At 42.6% G+C, this 20,009-nt stretch overlaps 1 protein-coding gene across 1 annotated transcript in view; it reads left to right on the top strand.

Moving 5' to 3' along the window:
* Window positions 1-20,009, top strand: part of SLC1A3 (solute carrier family 1 member 3) — an 80,587-nt gene that overhangs the window by 48,428 nt on the left and 12,150 nt on the right. The window contains exon 4 of the mRNA XM_061393712.1: window positions 16,855-17,059. Coding sequence (XP_061249696.1) covers window positions 16,855-17,059 — 205 coding nt within the window. The remainder of the gene's footprint in view (window positions 1-16,854; window positions 17,060-20,009) is intronic.

The raw sequence follows: 20,009 nt of genomic DNA, 5'->3' as shown, positions 1-20,009 counted from the left end.
TGTTTAATCCTGAAAACTTGAAAAGGGGCTAGCTGAGCAGTGCAGAGTAGAGGATCAAAGAACAGGAGGCTCCCTCTGGCTGCATGTACCCACAGTAATCCCTGTTTGTTTCTTAAGAGCACAAACTTTGGAATTATCAGACTAGTTTTCATACTGACTAGCCAAGGGGAACATTGCTTTGGTATTCAAGGCTTATCGATGGAGTGGGAAATAATGGTAGTGATAGGAATATTTGTCCATGCTATGAGAGGGGACCCAGAGATGAGCCCAGCTGAGATTGTGGCTATGCGCATGCTCTGTGTGAATTGCAGGCAGTGAACTAATGTTAGTGATTACTGTCGCTCTCGGACTCTGCTTCAATGCTGTGAACATCAAGTGCAAAGGTCCTTTGGCTTCCTTGCTGGAGAGGATCTGGTGAAAGGCCCTTCCTCATTTGTAGATCTTGCATCTGCTCAGAGAGGATTCATTTCCAAAGTCTTGGCCCCAGGTCATCTGATAGTGCTCGAATCAGTGACCATGACTGTTGTTGTTATTCTTATTCAGTCACTAAGTAGTGTCCAACTCTTCAAGAGGGGTTTGCACAAGTTCATGTCCATTGAGTTGGGGATGCCATCCAACCATCTCATCCTCTGCCACCCTCTTCTCCTTTTACTTTCGATCTTTCCCAGCATCAGATCTTTTCCAGTGAGTCAGCTGTTCACATCAGGTGGCCAAAGTAGTGGAGCATCAGCTTCAGGACCACTCCTGGACTGTCACTAATTGGTAGCCAGTTTCGGAGATCAGATCATGTTGTATGCCACTTTACCTCCTTTCAGCCAATTTGTGGGTTCCCTGGTGGCTCAGCAGGTAAAGAATGAACCTACAATGCAGGAGACCTGGGTTCTATCCCTGGGTTGGGAAGATGGAGACCTGGATTGGGAAGATCCCCTGGAGAAGGAAATGGCTACCCACTCCAGTATTCTGGCCTAGAGAATTCTATGGACTGAACAGTCCATAGGGTTGCAAAGAGTCAGATACAACTGAGTGACTTTCACGTCACTTCAAGACATGCTCACTGCAGCTCATCAATGTTTCTCAAAAAGAACACTGCTGGGGATGACCCAGGGTAAACAATTCAAAGTGAAACTGAAGTCGCTCAGTTGTGTCTGACTCTTTGCAACCCAATGGACTGTAGCCTACCAGGTTCCTCCGACCATGGGATTTTCCAGGCAGGAATACTGGAGTGGGTTGCCATTTCCTTCTCCAGGAGATCTTTCCAACCCAGGGATTGAACCCGGGTCTCCCGCATTGTAGACAGACGCTTTACCGTCAGAGCCACCAGGGAAGCTAACTTTTACTTTTTTTTTTAAACCATTAAAGTCACTTTATATTCTATGTTAGAAAAAAAAAAAAAACTCATTTGCCAAAAAAGCTCATGACCTCCCAGGATTGGGAAAATTTTCTTTGTCCTAAACTTAACCGGCTTCATGGGGCTTCCCCATGGCTCAGTGGGTAAAGAATCTGCTTGCAGTGCCAGAGACACAGGAGACACTGGTTTGATCCCTGGTACAGGAAGATCCCCTGGAGGAGGCAATGGCAATCCACTCCAGTATTCTTGCCTGAAAATTCCATCAGAATTTTCAACAGAGGAGCCTGGCGGGCTACAGTCCAGGGACTGTAGAGTCAGTCAGACAAAGAGTCAGACATGACTGAGCAATTAACATTTTAACTGGCTTCAAGTTGGTGTACTAATGCAAAGCTTTAAACTACTTTGCAAAGTTTCACGGTGAAGATTTCATTCCATCCCAGCCTCACCACTACCGAGCGGTGTCATTTCATACATTATTGAGAGTCTCTTGGTTTCTGGGACTCATTTTCCTTAGCCATGACCTAGCCCCAGTCTTCAGCATTTAATTTTGGCTTTTTGGTAATGGATGTGGTTTCAAAGGGTGTTTGCAGACTCTGCCTTGGGATTATCTAGTTTCCATAGCATTAAGATGTGTGCAAGTTAGAGACAGTGCTACATGGTTTGCTTAGTCTGGGACAGAACCTGGCACATGGTATTTCCTCAAAAATTGGCTAAATAATGTGTGATTTACATCTGAAGCTGAAAATGTATGAGAACATTGGTATTGCCATTCAGATCATGTTTACTCTCTCCTACCTTAAAGAGGTGAAATGATAATCCTGGTTGCAGATTTATTCTTTGATTGGTCAGTGACTTTTGAAATTTGACCTGCATAATAATTGCTAGCAGTTATTGAGTGTAAGAGACATGCTGGGCCTTGAATGCATATACTTGTTATTCCTTCTGCAAGGTCGTTATTCCCATCTTCAGATGAGGAAACTTCCCAAGGTGTCCCTGGCAGCAAGTGACTGAACCTGTGTTCAAACTCAGATCTCTTTGTCACAAAAGCGATGCCATGCAGAGATACACTCAGCAACCTCTTATGGGCTCTGGCCACTAGATTTGTACAAGACTGACTGATAATGGTAAAGTGCATTTGTTGCCTTAATTTTACTGCCTGTAATAAAGTCTTTTCTCCACATGAGCAAAATTTTTCCACATTAAGGCAACAAATGCATTTTAGCAGTATACACTTAACTTTTTAAGTCACATGTGGTTGATCATTTATTTGTTGAGAACTTGTCAACTCAAAGAAAGAGCTCCTTGAGAATAGGAACTACTGTTTGGACATCTGCATTTCAGGCCTGGTTACAGTGACGAGTTTAGTAGATATTACATAAATAATATCTCATTGATTTGTGGATCGAGTACATTTGCTTAATTATTCTCACCTGCTAAATGTGCACTTTTTCACTCATCATTTGTGCAACGAAATAACTTTTGGGTCCCTACTGTGATAGCCACTGGATGTACAGCAGTAAATACAGACCATCATGTATACTTAGGATTGAAGGACTGTAACTTAGAAAACCACAAGCTACTATGTACTGGTAGAAGGACTAAAAGTGAAGATGAGTTAAAAGCATACACTTTTGAAAAATAATGGACATTTTAATGATCAGTGTCATTAACATAGGGTAACATCTGGGATTGTTTGCCAATGAATTACCCAGTGAACTTTTCTAAAGCCTAAAATAATTATTATGCTATTTCTTTCTCACATGAGTAACTATGTTTGTGTTAATCCTTGTCCTGTTTAAATCTCTACCCTGTGATGTTACATTCCCATTTAGTAGAGAAAGATATTTATCAATGTATAATTTTTTGGATTAATACTATTGATTCTTTTAGGAAAAGAGAATTATTTCCTAAAGTTACAAAGTCAAGCTTAATGTATTCTCACAAAGTATCCTGTAAGAATTCCTTGTGCTACAAAGAATCTTTTTATGTTTTAAAAGCAATCCCTTTCTATAATAACAGTTGGCTATGGACTTCAATTTATTTGAATTCAATTGGATACAATTTATTTTGGTTATTCTGAAAATTTCAGTCTTCTGTAGTACCCTTGATAATAAAATAGCACCAAGTATATACCACTGTGTATACTTGAAACTGGCTGAATGTTTAGCTCCTAAGGAGTGTTTAAAGCTACATGGCAAGCTGGAAAGATACCTGGTAACGTACTCTGATGGTGGTGATGGTGATTTAATCGCTAAGTTGTGTCCTACTCTTGCAACCCCATAGACTGTAGTTCACCAGGCTCCTCCGTCCACAGGATTTCCCAGACAAGAATACTGGGGTGGGTTGCCATTTCCTTCTCCAGAGGATCTTCCTGACCCAGGGATCAAACCCAGGTCTCCTGCATTGCAGGCAGATTCCTTACCAACTGAGCCACCAGGGAAGCCTGGTATACTCATAAAAAAGTATTCAAGTATACTTATGAAAAAAACCCTGTCTTGTTCCATTGTTTTAAATCAACAACTTAATGACCCAGAAGACACCTACACTGTGTTTTGAGATGATATAAGCCCCTGAAGAATAGCTTCTACCACATATGCCTCTAAGGATGATTCAAAATGACTTCAATAGGCTGCAATGCTGGATGGAAACCAACAAGATGAAGCTGAGCAGGGGATAAATGCACATTTCTGCTTTTAGATTCAAAAGGCAATTGCGCAATCACAGGATAGGGAGCAACTGAGCTTGGCAGCTGTTCATGCAACTAAAAGCTTAATGGGAACCAACAGTAGGATGTGGTGGCTAAAAAAGAATGAATATAGTCGTGTTCTTCCTCAGTAGAATTATGAATAGTTCACTGTACTCTGCAGCGGTCACACTGCCTCGGGAGTATTTGTTTAGAACCGAGCACATTCGGGAGCACCTTTGACAAAGCAGAGTAGCTACTAAGAGGGTGTTGAATCCAATCCCAGACACATTTATTGGACTCCTGTTTTGAGCTGGCGATGTGCTAACTGGTATGAGAATAAAGATGTGAAGAAGACCTTGCCAGTCTGTAGCCTCAAGGAGTTGAAAATGTTAATGGACTGCCTGACAGGTACACACTGTAAAACCAAGCTTGACTCTGAAGCCAAGAAGCAATAAAGAGAGTGCTCTGAGAATTCAGGAGCTGGACCAGTGGAAGGATTTCCACAGGAAATGAGGACAAGGGCAGAGGAAGCCATAAAAGCAAAGATGCAGAGACATGAAAACTCCAGGCATGTCTAGGGACTACTGAGCAGTGTAGGCTGTCCAGAAGAATAGGGTAGCCCTCGTAGAAGATGAAGCTGAGAGATGAAGGTTTGGATCAGAGCATGAGTCCTGACTGGTAGACAGTTTTAGAAGGATTACAGGTTGGTGAACTTCTGAAAGGGCTTCCCAGGTGGTGCTAGTGGTAAAGAACCCATCTGTCAATGCAGGAGATGTAAGAGGATGCAGGTTTGATCCCTGGATCAGGAAGATCCCCTGGAGGAGGGCAGGACAACCCACTCCAGTGTGCATGCCTGGAAGTCCCCACGGACAGAGGAGCCTGGAGGTCTACAGTCCGTAGAGTCACAAAGAGTTGGACACAACTGAAGCGACTTAGCACTCACGCACACATGAACCTCTGAAAACAATGCTATATGGAGATTGGTTGGAGAAATGATGTGTATTTAGTGTGCAGAAAAGAAGACCAAGGTCTCTGATAAATGTGGACCAGATTTGTTCTGTGTTCCTCCAGAAGCTAAAATTTATCTCAGGGGGAAAAGAGTTATAAAGAACCAGATTTCAGTTCTGTCTATGCACCAGGTTTTTAAAAAATCAAAGCTGGGACTTCCCTGGTGGTCCAGTGGTTAAGAATATGCCTTCTAATGCAGGGGATGTAGGTTCGTTACCTGGTCGGGGAACTAAGATCCCACATAATGCTGGGCAACTAAGCCCTCATGCCACAACTAGAGTGGTGTTCCAAGGAGTCTTTCAAACCTAAAAATATTTGTAAAAAACAAAAAATTTGCCATCATCATGGCTAGGATACGTGCCATATATTTGTTCTGAGGCATCACATGCTGAATTTATTTAATCCTCCAAAAAATCCCATGAATTAAATACTATTATCATCTCTCATTTACTGAGACCCTGAGAGGTTGACCAGTCACTGGCTAATCAGTGAGGGAACCAGGATTCAAACCAAGCCCACTCCCAAATTCTTCCAATATATACCCATAAATTTCCTGGTTTTCCTCCTAATTCCATTCCAAATCACTCTGCTGGATAATTCTATGCATTTTACTTGTTAACATTAATATGTTTTAAAGTCTTACTTGTTACTAAATACTAAATACATGAGGGTCTTAATGATCATGTCTTTGGCGGATCATTGAGAAGGCCCTTAATGAAAGGTGACTGAACACATGAATAAATGAGAAATTTTTAATTATAAAATCAATTAGTATAGCCACTTTCAAAAGAAGTAACTTGCCCTTAATAGAACTTCATTACCTTACTGCCTCTTTCCATTATTTGTGATGGGACAGTCCTAGTTATTTGAATTATTTAATAGTCATTTGAAATTGATGTTTTGTAGCTGCTTTTTTTAATCTTATTTATAAACCTTTTATGCCATATTCAGTTTTAACAACAATATCCCAAGTTCATATTCTCTCTTTTCTGTTTTGTGTTACCAGATTTCACTTAAATGTGCCCATCCAGTCCTAAAGTCTAAGTTAAAGAAGAATATTACCAATCATGCAATATCAGTCTCAAATCAACCAAACACCATTTCCACATCTTTTCTTTGACAACCTTCTAGATCCCTGAAGTCTGTTCAAGATAACTGAAGTCTGATGTCAGGGGCTGCCCATAATTTTCTTTGGAGAATTTTTGGGAATTCCTAAATTATCCCTTGAAAAAAAATCAAAATAGGAAATTGATGCTACAAAACTAAAGTAGAATTTGCAGAAACGACTCCCTTGTGTAGAAGGGCAAAAAGCTGTCAAGTGTTGCGCCAGTTCTAGTGGACTATTTCAGGAATAATTCAATTCCATTGTCGCCCTTGGCCCTGGGGGCAAAAATGCAGCTTTTCCGGTTCCAAGGAGGGACTGTTCTCTGACTTAACATGTGAGGCAGAGATGAGGCAAGCCAACCAGTTCTAGAGTTTACAGTCTTTTTCACTCTGCGAAGTGATACTGCCTTATTGTTTGGGTCAGGTACTTGGGAGCACAATCTCCCACCCCCTGGGTGCGACTATTCCTTTATAGATTAGATAAGAACAATTGATGAACTTTTAAATGCTGAGAAAACTAATCAGAACTGGAAAGGGGGGTGGGTGTTGGCCACAGCCCAAGAAATATGCCGACTGAGATAAAAGCACCTTCTGAACTGTTTCTCCATCCCACACTTCTCGGCTTTTAAGTCTCCATTTCTTTTGTCTCTTGTCTTTCTTATCTGTCATTCCCTCAACTCTCTTATCTCCACTATCTTTCTCTTCTCCTCAACCCCAACTTGATCCCCAAAGACTTAACTTTGAAAACTCTCTTAACTGGGCAAAACATGGACTTACCTTTTCAAAAATGCATTCTTTTTTGTAGTACATAAGACTCTACATTCTGGATTTAATTCAGAAAATAGCTCAGGTGAGCATATGAATGAATGAAAGATGCTCAGTCGTGTCCAACTTTTTGTGACCCCATGGACTATAGCCCGCTTGGCTCCTCTGTCCATGGAATTTTTCAGGCAAGAATACTGGAGTGGGTTGCCATTCCCTTCTCCCGGGGATCTTCCTGACCCAGGGATCAAACCCATGTTTCCTGCACTGCAAGCAGAAAACATGCTTCCACGTGAACATATCTTACTCTCAATTCTTCCTTTTTTTTTTTTAAAGAAATATTAAAAATATCTTAATTTTCATTTCGGGCAACAGACTCAACCTCAGTTCATTTCAGGTTGGGTTATGGTTCCAGATTCTTGATGGCAAGGAATTGGAGGGGGGAGGGTGGACCTTGGGTCACACAGTCTGTATGAGTCCTTTGGCCCCAGCACTCTTTGCTGCTTCCCAGCCTCATTTCAAGGCCCGGAGTCATACTCCTGCTTCAACTGTTCTGGGAATCCAGGCCAGATAGATTTGAGTTTTAATGTCCATTTGTTGCTTTCGGTTTCTCTGAGGCTTTCAATTCCTTTTTTTTTTTTTTTCCTGTGAGGGACAGGCCTTCCCTGGGAAGAAAGAGCACCCCTTGAGTCTGACATGTTCTGCAGTCATTTGTGACACCCTTTGATTAACTTGGGACGAGTCTGGCCCCATGCTGGAACTCAGTCCCATTCAGCATCCTGCCAGCTAGAAAACGTACTGTCTCGATCACCACCTTCTTAAGAAAGTTGTACGATGCCCAGAACATAAAGGTCTTTTCCGTGGCAAGTTAGGCAACCCAAAGGAAAGAGAGCTGTTATGGAAACGGCCAACAACTCATCCGGTGGTTGGTTGTAAATCATTCTTTGGGGGAATAAAGGCAGAGTGGGCTGGAGCTCTGGCCCTCAAAGAACTTCCTCTCATTAAACCAGAGCAATTTGCTGCTCTCTGCGTGCTCTTTCTGCTGTGAGAGAAGTCACCTGCTTTCCTCGTTCACATCAGTGCTCCTGGCAGGGTCTGATTGAGGGTCCCCTGCCAGGGGTGCATCTTTCCACCTTATAGAGGTCTCTTCTCGAAGCCAGACTCCACAGGTGTAACTCAGAGTCGATCTGATCAGCTCCTTGCCCCCACTGCCCAACTCTCACTTTTTCTCTTAGCTGCTCTTTTCTGTGGTCCTGGGTTTCCCAGTCTTGGCGAGAAGACAGTCATTCCTTTGTGTTCGGCTGCTACAATGAGGTAACCAAAGAAAGGGTCTTGGTCTGAGGCTGTCAGCTGTTACTAATCACTACTCCCCGGCTCATCATGGGTCCCACTCGCCTCTCCCTCTTGCTCTGCTTAGCACACATAAAGAAGATGAATGACTCCCTGGTTCCTCTTCAAAAAAGCATATTGTGCGGCACATTCCAATACCGTGAGCGAAGGATGGGCTAGTGTGTGGGGTGAATGGGTATCTAAATCACCTCTCCGTGGGCCTTATGCCGGCAGCTGTGGCCTGTGAGACGTGAACCTCAGAGCTGGCCCTCTGAGAGTTTCCTGAGACCACGCTGAGAGAGAGAGGAAGTTGATGTGATGGGTTCCTGAGTTACTGGAACCATTCGTTGCAGGGCTGTGTTAGGCTGGGATATGCTGTGTTAGGCTGGGATGAGACTATAGAATGGTTAAGACTAGTGCAGAAAAGGGCTTCACTGGTGGCTCAGATGGTAAAGAATCTGCCTACAATGCGGGAGACCCAGGTTCGATCCCTGGGTCGGGAAGATCCCCTGGAGAAGGGCATGGCAACCCACTCCAGTATTCTTGCGTGGAGAATCCTCATGGACAGAGGAGCCTGGTGGGCTATAGTCCACAGGGTCACAAAGAGTCGGACACAACTGAGTGACTAAGCACAGCACAGTGCAGAGAAGACAAAGCTTGACCATTTGGAGGGCCTCACCAGTTGGTTACCCAAAAGGAGGGCGCTCAGACGTGTCTGACTCTTCGAGACCCCATGAGTTGTAGTCTGCCAGGCTCCTCTGTCCATGGGATTCTCCAGGCAAGAAGACTGCAGTGGGGTGTCATTTCTTCCTCCAGGGGATCTTCCCAACCCAGGGATTGAAGCCACTTCTACATCTCCTGCATTGGCAGGTAGATTCTTTACTGCTAGTGCCACCTGGAAAGCCCCACCCAAAAGAAGGATTCTCCCCACCCCAAGGTTAACGAAAAGGACCCAGAAACTCTTGGACCTGAGAGGTAGCAGAAGTTGAAGCTGGGCCTCCGTGTCCCCTCTGCTCCCTTCTGTGAAAGCTCATTTTCAAGGCTGCCTGTAGCCAGAGAAAAGGGATTGTCTGCTCAGTCCTACCACTCTGAGAATAAAAGGTGACTTATGATATAACTTTTCCTGCTACTGACAATCATGTCTGTTCCACTACGTTTCCTATTTAACAATCTTGAAAAAGAATGTTTCCTTTCCATGGCATTCTACTAGTGAACACCAGAGCTCAGGAAAAGACTTTTGTTGACAAGCCTTAAGAATTGAATTAAAAAGTCAACTTGGCTGACAAAGTGATATGCCAGTGATACATTTGTTAGGAAGCATCTTTGTCCTCCTCAGGCAAAATAACCTCATAAAACTAAGTGCTGTCATAGGTGAATGAAACGCCAAGTTTTGGGATGCTGTGAACAGCCATAACAGGAAGGAAATTTTGGCCAGGGGGGAAACCCTTGTGAGAATGTTTGTGATTTAATTGACTGTGAATTCCACAAAATCATTCTCAGCTCTTTGTGGAAGATGGTTTAACTCTCTTCACCAAGAATCACTGATTAAAGTAAAAGCCTTCTTGGCTCAAAATTCCATGAAGCATACCTTTTCTAAAAGTTCTCCCTTCATTACAGTGTCTGCAGAATTTCTGTTCAGATGAGTTGACCAGATTCCAGTGATCAGCACCGTCATTTCCTTGGTCTCCATTAGAGATGGGGTGCAGTCTTGGGTGGAGTGGGTGGGCAGCCCCAGGGGAACGGAAGCAAGGTGAGAGGGTGGGAAGACCGTAGCTCAGAGCTCCTTTTTCAAGCCTCTACTCCCAGCTGAATGTGGGTATATACCAGCGTTTGCAAACTCTTTTTATTTTTTTTAACTAGAACCTGCAGATACCGTATAAACGTATTTTACGCTGTGACCTGGCCGCACACAGACATACAAACGTGCAGCTGGAAAAACTGCACGTTTTTCCCTCTTACCCCACGTAATGCACTCTATCGTTTTCGATTCTATCCTGTTTCATTAATAGGATAAAAGATACTAGCTCATGACCTACTAAATTGATTTCATGACTGGCATCTTAAGCACTTATTCAACCTCACTTCCTCTTCCATTCCCGTCTCTGTGTTGGGTTTTTCATTTATTTGCTCATTGTTCTGTTACTGTGTGACAGATAGGACTATAGCAATTACATAAGCTCATCTGCTAGAGTGAATCCTGTTAAAGATGGCAAAGAATAAAGGAGTGGGGGGAGGGAGAGGCTGGGTGAGAGGGAGGGGTACTCCTGTGGTGAGGGGTAGCCGTGTGCCAGCCTCCTGCCCATCCTGCCCTTCTCGGATTACCCACCACCCCCATCTGGAGATAAAGCTCCAGGTGATGCTGGGTCCCTCCCCACAAGGTCTGTCTCTCCTTCAAGGTAGAAGGAACCTCACTACTTCAGATTAAATTTGGGGAAGAGGGCTTCCCCAGTGGTTCAATGGTAAAGAACTTGCCTGTAATGCAGGAGACTTGCAAGAGAGGCAGGTTTGATCTCTGGGTGAGGAAGAAACCCTGGAAAAGGAAATAGCAACCCACTCCAGCCTGGGAAATCCCGTGGACAGAGGAGCCTGGTGGGCTACGTTCCATGGAGTCGACAGCTGAGCAACCAAACAACAACGACACTGTGATAAACGTGGGGACGAGCAATCAAAATTGGCGAGTCTGAATTTCAGAGTATTTTAAACACAACAATTTTAGTGCTGGTCATTCGAACACTAGCCTAAGTGAAATGTTTTTAAAAAGTTTGTGACCTCCTCCCAGCATAACAACAACAACAGTGGTAAGAATGACTATTCAACATTCTATTGGGCATCTTCCTGTGCAGGCACTGTTTGGGGCAAGGAGGCTACATCAATGAATAAAACAGATTGTTCTGCTCTCCTGGCACTAAAATTCTAACAGGGGGCATCATATAATAATCATAGCATTTACCAAGGGCTTACTTTGTATAGATTCTTCATGTAAGTTTTCCATAAGCTTGCAGTGTAGGTATTATCTTCTTGTCTAGGTGAAATGGAGACTTAGAGAGGTCAAATATTATTATTTGATTGATTAATAATAGCAGCTAACATTGCTTGAATGCTCAGTATGTGACAAGCGCAATGCTAAGTGCGTCTTGTACAGAAGTCCCTTTAGAGCCATGAAAACCCTGTGAGGGAGCTTTCTTCATTCCCGTGATACAGATAAGGAAACTAAGGCTTCCAGAAGTCACAGGGCATCCCAGAGCTAGAAGTAGAATCCAGGTGTTCTAACCTCAGAGCCTGAACTCTTAATCACTGAGCCACAATTTTTTAAAAACAATGTGCTTCTGAAAATGCCTGAGGCTGGCCTTAAGTAGTTTTAAAATATTGACTCTTCGATTAAATTCTGAGGCTTTAACCAGCTTATTCATTGTGATGCAAAATTATGATACAATTTCTAACCTAACTAAGATTTGCCTTCTGTTCTAGAACCCCTAGAATCATCGAACTTATTTTTTTTTTTTCCAATCTAGTTTATAAAGAAGCTGGAAGAAAATATTCCAGTAGGAAAAAAACTTCACATAGTTTTAGAAGGATATTTACAGCAATTTGTTCCATGCTCACTCCCACCCCCTCACACCTTTCCTCAGAGCTTTTTCTCCTGCTGTATGTGCTGAGGGTCCAGGGTGCCCTTGCTCCAGCAATGGGCAGATGCTCTAGGACACAAGAGCTCCTTTTTCGGCCTGTAAATATGAAGTACGTTGTATTTTTTAGAGTTTAGTTTTTCTTATTGAAAAAACATCACATGAATACGGTATATACTACCACTCATCCTTGATTTCCTTGTTATAAGTTTGCCCGTCTTAAAATTCTAGGAGGCTTGAGAACAGGCGGCTTTCATTAGATAAATGTCTGAGAAACCCATGGTAGAGAAGGAGTATATCTAAAATAAAAAACTAAAACAGAGCAATATTCTTGAGGCAGCAGTTGCCACCCCCTCCCTTTTCCATTCTTTCTGGGCCTGATCCAGTGGCCCTGAAAGAACAATGAAACACCATGAGGGTGAGTAGAAAGAGCATTCATAGCAGAAGGCTTCTTCTTTAGATTTCACATTTCAGAGCCAGAAATAGGAATCGTTGGAAGAATATACTGAGACCCATTAACGTATAAGACAGACTTTTAGCAGATGGGAGAATAAAATCCATGCAAAGAGTAGAGCCTTAGGAACTTGACATTATTTATATGTTACCCTTTAATAACTTGACTGAATACATATTTCATTTATCCAATAAGTCATACCAAATATTATACCAGAAGAAATGTAATTTACAATAAACTTACAAGAGTTCCATATACATATTTATTGAACACTCTCTCCCCATCCCCATCTTGCCCCAAAACGTGAATTTCATGCATTTTCTGTTGTGCTAAACTGATTACTTAAACATTATCTTCATAAATAAAGAGGTAAATGCTTACTAACCCATTTGCATTAAGAAACTCTCTCTTCAGAGTGACTGCTGCCTAAAATATTCAGGTGTTTGAAGCAAAGTCTAAATCTTTTGCATTCTAGAGAATGTCTTGTTCAGTCTTTTTTAGATGCATAACTCATTGGTAAACATATATTAGGTTTGCAGACATGAATGATTAATTACTTTTTTAAAATTAATTTCTATTGGAGTATAGTTGACTTGATTACTTTGTTGACAACTGGTATTTGATGGGTTTGTTTTTAGAAAAGAAGACAAGATCCGTGTGCCCACAGTCAGCAAATATCCATGATCCTCAGTGCTCCATTAGAACACATTCTGGGCTCTTTTTCTAGGAATGATGAGGAATTTGAACGGATTGATCTGCTCTCTAGCTAGTCCTTCTGGTGACCACTGTGGTCCACTTCCCCCCAAGGTGGGGAAATGTCAGAGTTTTTCCACAGTTACCTCCCTGTATGCAAATTTCTTCTAGCCAGATGGCTCATTTCAACATTGAACTCAAATGCAATAAAGTTAGAGAAAGCTAGTATGGATAAAAGCGCATGAAACGTGGGTGACTCCTAGCTTGTCCGTAAGGATTGAGATATAGTAGAAAGGGTACTCCCTTTGAGTGTGGGTTCAAATCCTGCCATTACTGTTTGCTAGCTGTGCAACACTGGGCAAGTGACTTAACTTCTCTGGTCTCTTGTCTCTTTACCTTTAAAATGGTATCAACAATATCTGCAACATACAGTTGTCATGAAATTAGATGTGCCACTGGTGAGAGGAAGAATTTGGTGAGTGATTTAGTGGATCAGCACAAAAGTTAACTCAAAATATACAAAACATATAAACTTACAAACATGTCACTGTAATTGGAAGAACTATGGCAGAACTGTAATTAATAGGCAATATAGTATTTCTTGGGGTTCAAGAGGATCTCAATTCTGATGACACATTGTTTTCATAATAAAGATGTCAGGATGTCTTGAATAGGGTTGGTTCAGCTAAGCCCAGATCAGATGAGGAAAAAGGGACCAGTTAAGATCATTCTCTTTACTACTTGCCCTGGAATGTGTTTCTCACGTACGTATTTAGATGAACACAGAGTCGTCATAACATACTCCCACGAGTACCTGCATACCCAAGTGACCTCGTTCGCCCTCACCCCAGTGCCCTTTTCCTCCATATATTTTAAAATGACGAGGCTCCATGCAGACTTCCCCCTTCTCAAACATTTAGAGCACTTCCTGCCAGCGTTCCCTTTTCTATAAAGTGATTTAGTGCTTTACTCTTGTGCCCAGACACTCTGACATTTGTGTGCAGCGCTTTGTCTGGAATTTCGGGAGGCTTGAGAAAGGAGATGGCCCCAGAGTTGGGGTGAGAGACAGGAAGAATGACAGCCTGCCCGTGTGGAGTTTTGCCTTCCAGAGCTTTTCCTCCATTTCCTTTGCTCCTCCAGCATTGAGGCTGTTCTCTTGCAGACCCGGTGTTGTGACAGATTGTCCACATCCATCCTACCTTTGCCCTGATGACAGTGTGTGGCTTTGCTTCTAGCGTTCCCTTTAGTTTGACAGACCCTACTCAGAGAAAAGGGGAGAGGTTAGAGTTGGAAGGAGGAGGGGAGGGGCACTGGGGTACCCAGAGCAGAAGTCAGCAAGCAGCCCCTCATGGGACACCAGACCCCTTTAGAAGAAGGACCTCCATGGAGATTTGGTTAATAAAGATACCCGCACACACCCCTGCCTTTTCTAAAACGTTAGCAGTTGCTGCTTTATTCTCTTTCACAGGATCAGGGTCAATATGCAGAGGTTGGTGAGGCCTCTCATTTGACCATCGATTCTCTCTCTGGGCTCATTGCTAAAGAAAATGCTTCAGTGTTTGTCTTCATCTATTTCACAATTGGAAAGTATGGAGTAAAAAGTCACTGGTTTTCTTTTTTTATTAACTTTATTTAAAAAAAGAAAAACAAAAAATCTATAAACTTTGTTTCCTAGAGCTGATGGCCCTGTAGCTGTGAATTCCGGAATAACAGTGCCCAGCCCTCCCCCATGGTGGGAGGGAGGGAGATTTAAGCCTCCTCCTTTGTCTGCCACGTTGGTTTCCAGTGCTGTGCCTTGACCACTTAGCGCTCTCTCTGAATAGCTATAGGTCGGGAGTAGTGGGCAGGAGCGGCAGAGAAGAGTTGGCGTGAGAACGGAACAGCACCACAGAATAGAAGGCGAGAGGGAAAGAAAGCATCTCGGAGGAAGAGAATACTGCCGCCTGGTACCCCTAGCAGAGATATCCGGCCTTTTGTGCCCACACCACTCGCCCGCCGAAGAATTGCAGGCTTCAGTGGTGACGAGCTCAGGCAATGATGGGAAAGAGAGTGGGCCCCTTCTGGGAGAAATGATTTCAAGCACAGGAAAGCCAAGATATTTTGAGACACCATAGGAGACCTGCGGATGAACCTGGGGGGATGGGACCACGTGGACTGAGGACAGATTAGCCCATTTCTAATGATGGTAAAGTGTTGAAGTGGCACCAACCTCACAAGTGGGTGTTACCCTTAGGTTTCAAGAAGCCTAGGGCAAGGATAAAAGAAGCTAACTTCACTGCCTTAAAACCAAAATTGGCCTTCTCGTTTGTGGGAGCTGTAGGTGGTTTTCTCAGGGGCAGAAAGTACACTAAATTCAGTTACATAAGATCTGGGCTCAAGTTCCCACTTCATTTTACTTGGTATTAACTAAGAACTGAGAAATTTACTTAATTGCTTTTTAATCTGCCTTATAGATTGTTGTTAAAAATAAGAATATAGCAAGTACTACGTGCTTATTATGAAAATTATGAATGATTTGATTCAGATACACATGAAATTATAAATTGGAGATCATGGCTTCAATTCCCATATAAGCTCATTACCATTATCAAGATTTGGGGGCAAACCCAGCCAGTTATCTGGCATTCATGGACATTATCCAATATACTTTACCTTACTCTAAATACATTGATATAAACAGAGTCACTACCTACATATTGAACCACTGTTAGAGTCTGATACTGATCACTGAGCTACAGTGTAAACTTTTAATATATTTATAAAATTATGATTTTGCATAATAAAGAAAATAGTTTGATTAATTACGATTGGATGATGCTATAATTGAATCTTAGTGTTTTAGGGAGTTTGGGGGGGAGAAAGAAAAAAGACAAATGAAGAAATGGTTAATGAAACAGAAGAGCCCATATTATGATTATGAAAACTTAATCTTTTGAGAGTTTTGGGTTATTTCCAATTTTTTTCCATCCCAAGAGGCATGGAGATGTGTTCCATTTGCTAGAACAGTTAGGGAAACATTCACCATCATGCCTCCTCTCTCACAGAGGATCATGCCTGTGTCTGAGGTAGACTTTGAAGATGTCCTGAAAAAGAGGGGAAGAATGTTTCACATGAGATAAGGTATGCCAGGCCTGTGGGACAAGGTGGAGGAAGGCAGAGAGCAAAAATGAGAGGAACCCCACCAAAATTACTGTTTTTAAAAACTGTTGATGAGATGAGATAAAATGAAACAACAAGAGAAGCTGTTTGAGAACTTTGGCCTACTATCAATGTAAATTGAGGATAACTCAGTAAGTGAATAGAATAATAGCTTAAATTTTACATTAAAAATAAAAAAACTTACAAGTACATACATAAAATAATAATTCTTATAAAAGAATTTAATGGTAGTTACTCTGTGTGAGTCTGCAGAGTGCTCAAAACTTGAGATATGCTTAGATTATCCTGCCAGAAACCTTTTTTAAGGTATCTCTTCATATACACACACACACACACAATACTCACTAATTCACACTCACAGCTTCCCCAACTAGTAGCAACCTAGGAAAGAATTTGATTGCCCCTTCAAACCATCAGAGAGTCATGTGAAATCAACTCTTGGGGCAGAAAATGGGTGATCACGTGTTAGCTGACACAGCTGATGCCTAGCCATTCTATGGCTTTTCCCCTTCACCTTTTGTGATGCCCTGACTCAATTTGGTGCCAAGTTCTCATAACATGTATAAAATCCCATTGTCGGGTGGGAGAGGGTTGGGGAGTGAAAAAGGAAATGCTCTTCCCATTACCTTCCACTGGACAATTCCCTGAACTGATTTCCTGAAAATCTCCTTCTGTTTGCCTTCCCTAGGAATGGCGGCCCTAGATAGTAAGGCATCAGGAAAGATGGGGATGCGAGCTGTAGTCTATTACATGACTACGACCATCATTGCCGTGGTGATTGGCATAATCATTGTTATCATCATCCATCCTGGGAAGGGCACAAAGGAAAACATGCACAGAGAAGGCAAAATTGTACAAGTGACAGCTGCAGACGCCTTCCTGGACTTGATCAGGTACGTCCTTGCAAGCCCATCCTCCTGAGTATATTTTGACAACCTCTCCTCTTTCAGGGGGAGCTGATCAAACCCTAGAAGAGGTATCCAACTGAACCAGTCCTGCTGGGCTTGAAATGAAGATCACATGTAACAGAAATGGAAGTAAGGATCCGTTTTCTGATCTCATGTGAAAGAGATAAAAAGAGCAAGGAAAAGATAAAGATTTAGGAGCCCTGCTTTTAGGATTCAGAATCTGAGCACTCAGTCCTCTTAACTGTGCAGCTCATCTTGGAATATTAATATCAATAGTTCTTTTGTGTGTATGATTTTTTATTGAAGTATAGGGTTGTGCAATTACATAAGTTACAGGTGTACAACATAGAAATTCAAAATTTTTTACAGGTTATACTTTGCTTATAAAATACCGGCTTTATTCCCTGTGTTGTACAGTATATCCTTGTAGCTTATTTTATACTTATCAGTTTGTACTGCTTACTCTTCAACCCCTGTATTGCCCTTTCCCCCTTCCCTCTCCCCACTGATAACCACTAGTTCTGTGTCTGTGAGTTTGCTTTTTGTGTTATACTCACTAGTTTGCTGTACTTTTTAGATTCCACATGTATAAGAGATAATCATGTAGTATTTGTCTCTTTCTGACTTATATCACTTAGCATAATGCCTTTCAATAATTCTTGACCTACCTTTCTCAAGTCTTACTGTTTAAGGCTATTTTTTTCCCTCAAGTATAGCCTGTTCATTGGACTCTTCTAATTTGGAACTTGTGATCTGTATCACCATCCATTATACACAACAATTCATTTCCAGAAGGGACCTTAGAGATCATCTGATCTCACCTGTCCTAAGGTTTTCCTTTTGTACTATTTATGAAGAAAGGATTTGGCAAATCAATAATAAAAGATTAAAGGATGACTTCTTTAGCATTGTTTTTATATACAAACTGTATACTGATTACAAATTAGTTTTATCTAGTACTTGAAACAGATTCAATGATATAGTCTGATTTACACAGAACTGAGAAGTAAGCCTAAATTTGATCCTGGCACTTCCCTGCCTGCTGTCTATCCACATTTGCTTTTGCATGGGTCAGGTCCTGGAGGGAAGCGTTGCAGGCTCAAAAGGATCACTGAACAGGGCGTGCAAAGGTGTGGGCTGGGTTAAGGGAGTCTACAAGTGATGGTGAGACACTCGGGGACTATCAGCAATAGGAAATTGTTTTGTTACCACCTGTTGCTTTGAGGTCAGGAAGGGAGCTATTCCTAGAACTCAGGATGAGCTGTAGCCTTGGAAAAGGCCACCAAGGACAGGGGCTGGAGCTCTAATTTGGAGGAAGGGAGCTATTGCCCAACCTGCCAAGAGAGAGAGCTGGAAGAACCTATACATCCACTTCTCTTTCCCACTTCTGTCTGTGATCTGTCAGCACCTCCCACTGGACAAACCCAACAGGAAGCCAGAAGGGAACGGGGCAGCCTCGCAGGCACAGAGCAGGATGGCGGGTAGATGGAGAAGGGCAAATGGAAGATACCCTAGCACAGACCTCGAGATGTCCCACCTGCTCAACAGTCCAGCCAGCAGCCCATCCAGGCTGTCTTCCCAAACCTAGCTCTTTCCTCCTTATTTTCCAATGGACCTACTTGCAGAGTGACTGGCTTGCCAGTCCTAGATGTCTACTCTAGGATTCCCCACTGACCATTTGAAAGCGCTCCTCCTAGCAACTCAGTCTCCCATGCCATCTCAAGGAATGGGTCCGTGGCTGGTAGGTTCAGGAGTGAGTTGGGCAGCAAAGGACCTTTCAGCAGCACCTCTCAGTACCTACCACGAGTGACTTTGTAGCATCTGTGTGTAAGCACTATACAGCCCCCTCTTGAAAGCCTTTTCCAGGGAGTTAATGGCAGTTATCTGAAGGTAATAAGCCATTCTGTTTTAGTTCATATCAAGTTGGCACCTGATGACAATGATTTTATTTAGTTCCTACAGTTAATTAAAGCTTTTCACCATTTTTTTCAGGGACTTTACCTTCAGGTAGTTTGGATTGGGGGTATTTTATTATATTCTCTTTCTGTATAATTTCTACTCCTTGTTTAAAGAGTTGGGAACTTGTCATTCTCTGATGCTTTTCTGCCCCTCCTTGCCCCAGTGACAAGTATAAGACTAGCCTGTCCTCCCCCACACACCGGGTTTGAGCATTTATCTTGGAACCTCCTAAACATTTATTTCAGGGTTCATAGAAACAGACCCATAGAGCATAGATGGGAAGAACAAAGAAACAGGATGGTCCAGGCAGTAAGAAGAGACAAGAGTTTATAATCTTAACATATGATCGATGACTTAACAATTGCTGGAATCTCGGGCTCTGATCAGCTGCCCAGGTCATGTCTCCTCCACAGGCTTCCATCCTGGAGCCCTGGTGATAGTTAAACCCATCTCATCTTTAACAGATGAGCAAACTGAGACCTGCATGGACGCCACGAGTCACCCAAGGTCACACAGCTGGTTAGAAATTCCCCAATGAGAGTGCTGACTCTCATTCCTTCCCCACCATGAGCACAGACACTGGTCTAAGGAAATGACAAATTCTGCCACCTGGACCCCAACTTCAAGTTCTGTGGACCATCTCCCTGTTGGTTACCAAAGGGCTAGAAGCTCTAACCATTCAGAGTCATTATCTCATCCCCCAGCGTTCTTTGGGAGGACTTTGTGGAGAATAAAATTCCACAGTCTGACCATGACATTTGATTCAGAACATTTGGTCCCTAAACACCCAGCGTGATACTAAAATGACCCCTATTGAATGACCCCTAATGACCTCCCCCTGCCCCCAGTCAACCAGAATGCTTATGCTAAAAGGTATTTCCATTTTCACTTGGGTTCTTCCTGGGCGCAGGGTTTGATGTCTGAATTTTAAAAATTCATTTGTCTGACAAAAGGACAGATGAGTTGGATTTGGGAC

The sequence above is a fragment of the Bos javanicus genome, chromosome 20, assembly GCF_032452875.1.
Source record: "Bos javanicus breed banteng chromosome 20, ARS-OSU_banteng_1.0, whole genome shotgun sequence".
Taxonomy (NCBI): domain Eukaryota; kingdom Metazoa; phylum Chordata; class Mammalia; order Artiodactyla; family Bovidae; genus Bos; species Bos javanicus.
Note: the sequence above shows the minus strand (reverse complement) of the source record. Positions and strands in the feature narration are given on the sequence as shown.